Consider the following 9,217-nt stretch of genomic DNA (forward strand, 5'->3'; position numbering starts at 1 on the left):
ATGTTTAGGAAGCTTCATTTAAAATTAAATTTAAAATGCATAGCCACCCGGACCGGTGGCCAGGACTCGGGCAGTGTGAGTGCCACTGAAAATCAGCTTGCGTGCCGCCTTCGGCACCTGTGCCATAGGTTGCCTACCCCTGCTGTAGGAGAAGAGCTTTGAGAAGGGCAAAGTGTTGCCTCACCAGTAGCCCAGGAGTGGGTAAACTGCAGGCTGCAGCCGTTTTAAACCGGCCCGCGAGCTCCCACTGGGGAGCGGGGTCTGGGGCTTCCCCCACTGCATGATTCTCTGTCCCACTTCAGGGGAAGCTGAGGATGTGTCCCCTACACACAGTTATACTCCGTGGCTGTGGGGAGCAAATGCAGGGGAATGCATAATTGTTTGGCTAGTTTATGTCATGCTTTCCCTTTCTCTTTGTGTCCCTAGTTGTGTATGAGCACAGATCACGGCTTGAACGATCCCTGCAGAAAGAGCGAGGGGAGCACAAGAAGACTAAAGAAGGTGAGTCTCTTGCTCAGGCATAGCAGAGGCTGGCAGCAACTCAGATAGTCTCGCCAGGGAATAACACACAGCACCTAGAGTGATTTCCACCTTCACAGCACTGTTCAAAGGTTAATTAATCCTCCCAATGTCCTCATGAGGCGGTAGGTGGGAATTATCCCTGCTTGACACGTGAGGAAACTGAGACAGAATGGTTCGTGCCTCACCCGAGGCCACAAAGGGAGGAGGTGGTGTGCGATCAGGGATTGGAACTCTGGAGTTAATGGCTCCTACTCCTGTATTTAGTCTCTGTCTAATCAACCCGTCTGTCTAGGCTCTTGCATTGACACCTGTGACGTAATATCTGGGTTCTTCAAACCTATTAACTAAACCCAGCACTGGACCATGCCTCTTCTTTCTAAATAGGTAAACTTTATGGCAAGGTGAAATAGCTTGTTCAGTTTCACAAAAATCAATACAGCTATTACAGGTTCAGTGTTTGCAAGGTGCTCTGAAGATGTGCAGCTGCATAAGTGCTTCTTAATAATAATAGCATTATTGCAAGCTCTTTGTTATTGACATCGGCTGCAAATTGTAAAATCTCCCATTAGCCTGAAATGCAGAGATGAACGTGTCTATTTTTAAGACCATGAAATTGAATAGGGAATAAGAAGCACAGGGGCTAGAGCCTGTCTCTCATAGTAACACTGAATGCTGGATGGCAGATCACTTTAGCCCTGAATGTTGCTGGCAATTTAGCAGCTTGGTTTGTATCATCTGTAGAGAAATACGTCTATCCCTTTTGGCCTCATTCCTAAGCTCCCTGCATTTCTGGAAACATTGACATGTATCAGCTGAGTTTGTCATGAGTCTGTGGATAAATAGTTGACTCAAATGTTGAATGTCTGTTTTCTAATATTTAGATTTCTTTCATAGTTTCAGCGTTGCTCTAGGAAATGAGGCGCCTGCCAAATGGATCACTGCAGAGCGTGCATGGACTCTGAATGACTCAGGGCTACGTGCATCTTGGCTCTGAGAACGCTGAGGAGCTTTTCCCCATGACTGGGTCCAGTAGGCCATTTATTTCAAGCAAACCTTGCATTGCTCGTGAAGTGAAGGACGAGGAGCACTGTCTTTAGTTAGCCTGCACCACGCACTCCCCATTGTCCTGACCTGCTGTACTTGCGGCAATTACTCGGGTAGCCTCCTCTTGGGAAGCCATCTATAGTGAGCCAGGTAGCAGTTTTGTGACTGGGGCACAAGGAAGTTGGCACAGTTACTCCATGAGGATCTGCAAGGCCAATGCGTTAACTCCCTGTACCCATCCCTTCCCAGGGGGGTTTGATTACCATTCATTGTGTTGTGGTAGCACCAGGAGTCCCGTTCTTGCACCAGGGCCCCCTTGTGCCATGCGCTGTTCAGACATAGATCCAACAGACGGTCCTTGCCCCAAAGAGCTTGTGGACTGAGCTGATGTGCTGCTTTGCCCTTAAAGTAAAGGGTGGCAAGTCTGTGAAATATTGGGCTAGAGTTTGCTCTGCATTTTGGGGGGTAAAATGAAAAGCTCTGCCCCCCAGACCATCCCTACAGAGTGGCATGTGCTTGGTTCCCAGTGACACAGCAGTTGGGGTCAGTTCTGTTTCTGTGAAGCTTCTAAGCAAGTTGGGGGCATAAGTTTCATAGAGCCATTGCCTAACCTAACCAAGCACCTTGCCTGACCAAGATACGGGCCCCTTTGCACTCTATGCAACAAACGTGCAATCTAAATAGACAAGATGGACAAAGGCTGGTGAAGGGAAACTGAGGCACCATGTCAGGAAATGACTTGTCCATGGTATCTCAGCAGGTCACTCACAAGGAATAGAACCCCGGTCTCCTGAGTCCTAGTCCAGTGCCTTATCCCCTGGGCCACTCTGCCTCCCAGCAGTAGTGATTTACACAGCCGTCTTGGGAGTGAGAGCACAGAGACGGAGTCTTGGTGGGGCTGCTCTCGCAGTAGGAGGGAGAAATCTGAGGCACACTGGTGCTCCCAACTGTATCACCCCCTTGCCTGGTGCTTCGTCGGAGCTCACTTCTGATCTGACTGCAGCCCTGACGACTAAGCTGAGCAAGGGAGGGAATCTCTGGCTTTAGAACTGCTTGGACAAAGCATGGGTGCTTCTGGCCCTGTGCTGGTCTCTGCAAGCCCACCAATATGTTATGGGGTCTAACTATTCTGTGTTAACTCCTGCTCCCCTGATATGATACGTTCAGCAGCGAGGGCTGGCACTGTCAGATACTGGTTGCTTAGGGCAGCTGCGTCTCTTCCAGCAGGGACAGTCCTCTGGAGAACGCAGGGGAACCCCGGTGGTGGGAATCTGGGAGATACATGAGAGCACCAGTGCCACGTTCTTCATGGAAAGACCCTTCTTATTTGTGTGTTTGAGTCCAAGGGAGGAGCACGCAGGCAGACACCAAATAATTGAATCCCTTTCCCAATTCCAATAACAGATCTACAATACCATGATCGGATCTAGTTAGTACCGAGGTGGGGTGGGGAATTCACCTAACCTCCCATTCTAAGAGGACACAGTGTAGCAAATAAATGATGCACCTTTGTGAGGCTTGCAGGATCCAGTGCTTCCCCATTGGCTGGTGCAGACAGGACTGAATGCAGTGCTATTTACGCCTGTCTACTGAAGTTGGGTTGCACGTGAAAATAGACTCATAGACTTTAAGGTCAGAAGGGACCATTATAATCATCTAGTCTGACCTCCTGCACAATGCAGGCCATGTGTGCATCTCACTTTGCTGGACTCTTATTTACATCAAAGTATCCACTAGGCAGCTCAGTTAGAGGCCCAAGCACTGGAATATCAGGGGATGCTGCAGAGCAGGACAACGAGACGCGCTAGCAGAGCTGCATGTGTGGCCCCAAGACTGGACTCATGGGGGATGCTGCGGATCGGGATTGATGGACATTGCTCGAAGCTGGCAAGGGGATGCAAGCCTGGAATAGCAGCTTGGTGCTGTAGGGCCCCGTTGAGGTGCAGTGCCAGAGTGGAGTGGGCACTGAAGGGAGGTGAGAGGTCATGGGAGCTTGAGGAGGCCGGAGCCAGCAACTGGGTCCCTCGCTTGGCATAAGCAATAAAGCCTCAGGAAAGGACAGGCCCTCTTTTTCAAAGGGCTTTCTGGATCTAATGCAGCTACGCTTGTGTTTCCCTTAACCCTAGACACTGTTGTCTTCATGTTTTGCCTCTTGCAGTGGGTTAAGTTGAGTCTGTTTGAATCATTTTATTATGATGTGTTTTATGGCAGTGTCTAGGGACCCCGATCAGGTGCTGTACATGCAGCACAATGGCTTCCCCTGCCCTAAATAATTGACAGTCCAGCCTTCCTATGTAAATCGTGTCTGAGAGAGGATGAGATGTCCCAAGGTTCTCTTTGGACTCTTGGAGCTGGCTTTGGCTCACTAGCCACAGCGCTTGGCGAAATGTGTGTGAAGATAAATCCATTTGCTGTAAAATGCACTGCTTCTTCCACCTGTGTACGCTGTAGCTGTGCCGCTGATTTTCTCCTTCAAGTCCACCGCCGTCCTGGGAGAGATGCCACTGTGTAGCTTTAAAATGTGTTTCTCACTAGCGTCTTTAGTCTCAAAGGGCCCCCAAAGAATTGCGCGATCTTTGCACCACTGAAATGCTGCCATCCCTGGAGTGCAGCGTGGCAGCTGTCTAGAACATTGTACTGCAGTGGGAAGAAAGGAAATTTTGGCCATGGCAGACAGGTCTAATGGAAAGTACTTATACGGTCTGTGATTGCACAGAGCAGAAAGGACCTCAGTGTTCTTTAAGCTCTTAAAAGCTTCTGCATTCCATTGGGCTGTATCACAGCCTTTTGTCCAGCTAGGAGTTTTTCTCTTTCTGAAAATCTAAAGCACATCCTTGTAAATTCCATCCAATTAAACTCTCTCCTCTTTTTTCCTTTCTAGATTTTTTGGTGTATAAATTAGAAGCTCAAGAGGCACTCAACAAAGAGAAGGTAGGTGCAGTACATCCCTGTGTGTGTGTGTGTGTGTGAGAGAGAGATGTTCTTTTAGTATTTCCACAGCTGCACACCAACATACAACTACCCAGAGGGAAGTGAAAAAAGACTCATTGGGGATGATGCTGGCATTAGAGTTTGGGACCAAGAGGTGTCCTATCAGGATGAATCCTGGGTCACTTTATCATTAATGGTCTAAAGGCTTGTCCATGTGAACGTTTAGTTCCTGGGAAGCTGGAGTGTGAATCCATCCCACACTAGCCTGCTGTGGACTAAGTGTTCATGTGGACCCTGCTGACTTGCATTAATAGTTTGAGTTTGTCTACATGGAGGCATACGGAAAAATTAATCCAAATTAACTAAAGGTGTTTATTTGAACTGGATTAGTTAAACCTCATTAACACCTGTGTGAACAACTTCATTCAGAATTAGAGTGGCCTTAATATCTGAATTCATTTCCAAAGTGAACTAAACTAAACTGAATTAAAGCCACCTTAATTCTGAATAACAGCATTCACACTGGGATTTAATGCAGTTTAACTAATTCGCTTCAAATGCACACCTGTGGTTAATTCAGATGAATCTTCCTGGATGTTCCCATGTAGACATGCCCAAACTGTTAACATGCATCAGCGGGGTCCATATAGACAGTTAGTCTGCAGCATATTAGTGCATAGTAGATTCACACCCCAGCTTGCTGTGAACTTGTCTACACAAACAATTAGTCTTATATGGGTTTATTTCAACTCATTTGGGAACGAGACAAGAACTCTCTCTCTCTCTGGGGACGTTGCTAGCCCAAGTCCCTATTGTTTGCCCAGATCTGTAAATGGCAAACTGAGTGACCAGACTACTAGCCTCTGTGGCATCGTGGAGTCCTGTTCAGCTGCCTATTGGCAAAGGAAAGACTGGTTGTTTTTGTATTGGACAGAATTGTATTCACCTGAGAAACAAAGCATAGGGACAGCGCAGAAGAGAGGAGGACTATACTGCAGGGAAGCTATAGACACTGTCACTGCAACGGGGGTAAATGTTTTCTCCTTGTCCGTGGGTGGGAGCGCAGCAGCAGAACGGAGTCGGGGAAATCATGAGTAGCAACAGCTCTCCCCTGGCAGCTCTGTCCCAATGGGAGGTGGGTGTTTGTCACTAACAATCTGCATGTTAAATTACCAGCTACCTGGTGCAGAGAGCCAGAGCAAAATGATGCGTCTCAGGGGGCGGTGCATGGAGGCAGTTGGGCTCTGCTTGTTATTCAGCCTGTGCTAGCAAAGTTCCCCCCCATTCCTCCAACATCAACTGTTTAATAACAGACCAGAGAAGAGCTCCCGCCCTTCACCCAGTGAGGGGCCAGGCCCAAGGCATGACCTGCAGGCTCAGCTCAGGCACTAGGTGAAATAGTCCAGTCTGTCTGAAAGGGTGGGGTGTCTCTTTCCCCTCAGGGGTGGGGCAAGGGCATCTTTCAGTGGAGATGGGAGTCCTTTGTCATCATCTTCAGTAGCCCATGGCCCTTTGCAAAACAGAGAGTATTGCATAACTGATGGCTGTTGTTCACTACATGTTATGCTGTGTGACCAACAGCAATGAAAGTGTCAGTGCTGCTGAATTCAGGCAGAACTTTATTACTCAAGTCCCTAGGAGCCCAGATAGCTCAGCGTTTGCATCTGATTTTCACAGGCTTCCTATTGTCTCTATTTATGGGGCTGAAATAATGCAAGGTTGGTCCCATCTCAGGGTTTTTAGCCCCATAACTACTCCTTGTGGTGTTAAATCCCCTGACAGCTGGAAGTGCAAATGCCAGAGCTCCTCTTCATTTATATCCTCACTGCAGTTTGCTAAGCGCCATGAATACAGCAGCACAGAAAACAAAGCGGAACTTTTATGGCTAAACGGTATATTCGCTTTTAATGAAGTTAATAGGGTGTACTTGTGAGACACTCCTGTGAATGTGAAGAGCATCTACAATTACTGGGGGGGAAACGACAAGGAATCTTGATCCTCGTGCTTCAGGGCTTGGGTCAGGAAGAAATGCATCCCACTTACTTTAGATTATAGGACTTGTTACTCTCTCCCTGAAGCATCTGAAATTGGTCACTGCTGGAAACGGCACCAGACTAGGTGGAACATTTAATCAGTTCTTCTGTGACTGCTAAATACCAGGCAGTTATAGAATTAGCATAGTGGATATACTTGCTAAATAGACTGATGGCTACGCAGCTCCATAGCAATTGTGTGTTCTGGAAGCTCATTAGGTGGTGATATTTAGTGCCCTATTGAATACATAATTTGAGTTGTGGGTTAGAGGATAGCAATAACTATGCACTGTGCTTAGTTTGCAGTTCCATGATGCTGTCTGTGATCTGTCCTGTGCTATTTAAAGCTGCCCAAATACAGATCTGAGCAGAGAAACTTGTGAAAAGGCAACAATTCTGTATTTTGTTCACCACCTGCCCCCTGCAAGCTCTGAGTTTTCACAGGGAAAAACAGAATCTGGGCCCTGTCTTCTGGACTTGTCATTGCCAAGAAGGTAGAGAGGAGTCAGAGAGCTTTGGGATGCTAGGAGCAGGGACCAATGGAAGGGTGCAGGGAGGAATGAGAAGTGCATGAAAGAGAGGGAAGGTCCACACTTGAGGGAACAGGGCATTTGGGTAAATGGCAAGAAATCCTTTCAGGTAAATGAGAGCAAGGTGGTGCCATTGAACTGGACGTGTTGGAGAGACCATGTTGCCTTCTGCTGCCACACGAGGAACGTAAGTGGTGGAGCTGCAGACAGATGAAAGTCTAAATGGGTTTTGGGCCTCGTCAGCACACTAACTCACTGGTTTGATTAAAATCGAGTTGGTTTAAAGCAGTGCAAATCATTCACTGGACACGTTACGTATCTGTAAACACATATCTGGAACTGTGCCCATATCCAGGAGTTTAAACGGATGCAGTAAAACCAGCGCAAAGATTGGTTTTTAGTTAAATTTGGTGTAATTTTCACATGTAGGCGAGGTCTTAGGGCTTGTGTTGTCTCTCTCTCCCCTACGGCTCGTTAACAAGAGCCGTCATCCCAGTTCTCAGGGAATTTTGTCCTTTACAAAGCTCAGGTACGAATCACAGGCCAGCTGGAATTACTCTGCATTTACACCAGAGGAATGAGAGCAGAATCCTGCCCCTTAATTTTAAATAACTTCCCTGTCTGCATCTCAGTGCATGTACTCAGGAGCCAAATTCTGATCTCAATTTACACTGCTGTAACTCCATTGAAGTCAGTGGAGTTACTCCAGTTTTATGCCACTGTGAGAGCAGAATATAATCCTTCATTTTCTTTAAACTGGAAAAAATTCCTTGAAACCAATGTTTTTTGTGAAGCAGGCAGGTTCGGTGAAACGCCTGCACTGAAAAACTTTTGGTTTTTTAAAAAAAGTTAAAGCCTCTCATTTCAGTATTGTCAAATCAAAGTTTTTTGGTCTCGAAACAACTTTTCACTTAGAAATGTTAGTAAATTTTACACTAAAGATTTTAATCAAAATGAAATGTTTCAAACTGATCAAAAAGAAATATTTTAATTAACCCAAACCAAAGAGATGTTTTTGGATTTTTGGTTCACAAAATTTTCAAGCTTTCAAGTTTTTGTCCAATTTGTGATCAGACTTTGACATTTAAAAAAAAAAAAAAAAAAAGTCTTATGGGACAGGAAAACTGTTTCCTGTCCAGACATAACTAGTAGTTTGGTTATTTTAAACTAATCCATTCTAGCAGCACTCCCTGAGAAGTGACCCTTCTTAGGTTAAATGGATACAACGCTTAGTCTTATACAGGAGACCAAACATCATGTGGGTTGATTTGCATGTACTTTTAATGGCATGATTATGTAGACACGCTGATGTTTGTGTGTGGTTTTGATCTGCTTCTGTATCTTCTGCATTGTAATGTTTTTATGTATTTGTTACAGCAAGATTCTATGAACAGATATGGGGCCCTCAGTTCACAGCATAAGATACTGAAGGTAAGTCAGTGCATGACTGGTGAAAACACACCTGTATCTGCAGTGAAGACATGACCAGATAGATTAACGTCATGCCCTTTTAAACTTCCAGAACTGTCTGTGCTTGGCTTATACCATGGATCTTACCCTCCTATTGTGACCCAATAGGGCTCATGTTGGAAACAAGGAAACAGTTATTTCCCCCTCACTTTGAATCCACTCAGGCTTTCACAAAAGGTTTGACTAACACACAGGTGCTGGAAGACTGTGCTATTGAGTGGCTAGAGCAGCAGAACTGAGTGTGGGGGCTCTTGGCTTCCAGTTCCATTGCTACCAGTAACTTGCTGTATGATCGTGGGACGTTATTAATATCTGTACCTCTGCACAATGGAGGTAGATCGTGCCAAACCAACCTGATCTCCTTCTCCGAGAAGGTGACAGATTATTTAGAAAAGGAAATGTGGTAGATCTAACTTACCTCAGTTTCAGTAAGGCATTTGACACGGTTCCACATGGGGAATTGTTAGTTAAATTGGAAAAGATGGGGATGAATATGAAAATTGAAAGGTGGATAAGGAACTAGTTAAAGGGGAGACTCCAATGGGTCGTACTGAAGGGTGAACTGTCAGGCTGGAAGGAGGTTACTAGTGGAGTCCCTCAAGGATCGGTTTTGGGACCAATCTTATTTAACCTTTTTGTTACTGACCTTGGTACAAAGAGCGGGAATGTGCTAATAAAGTTTGCGGA

At 46.0% G+C, this 9,217-nt stretch overlaps 1 protein-coding gene across 2 annotated transcripts in view; it reads left to right on the forward strand.

The window, feature by feature from the left end:
• LOC116824626 (uncharacterized) overlaps positions 1-9,217 on the forward strand; it is a 75,689-nt gene that overhangs the window by 18,726 nt on the left and 47,746 nt on the right. For both annotated transcript variants that reach the window (XM_032780031.2, XM_075060376.1), the window contains exons 2-4: positions 427-501; positions 4,448-4,497; positions 8,438-8,491. In XM_032780031.2, the coding sequence (XP_032635922.1) occupies positions 427-501; positions 4,448-4,497; positions 8,438-8,491 (179 nt within the window). The remainder of the gene's footprint in view (positions 1-426; positions 502-4,447; positions 4,498-8,437; positions 8,492-9,217) is intronic.

This window comes from Chelonoidis abingdonii, chromosome 23 (assembly GCF_003597395.2).
Source record: "Chelonoidis abingdonii isolate Lonesome George chromosome 23, CheloAbing_2.0, whole genome shotgun sequence".
NCBI lineage: Eukaryota > Metazoa > Chordata > Testudines > Testudinidae > Chelonoidis > Chelonoidis abingdonii.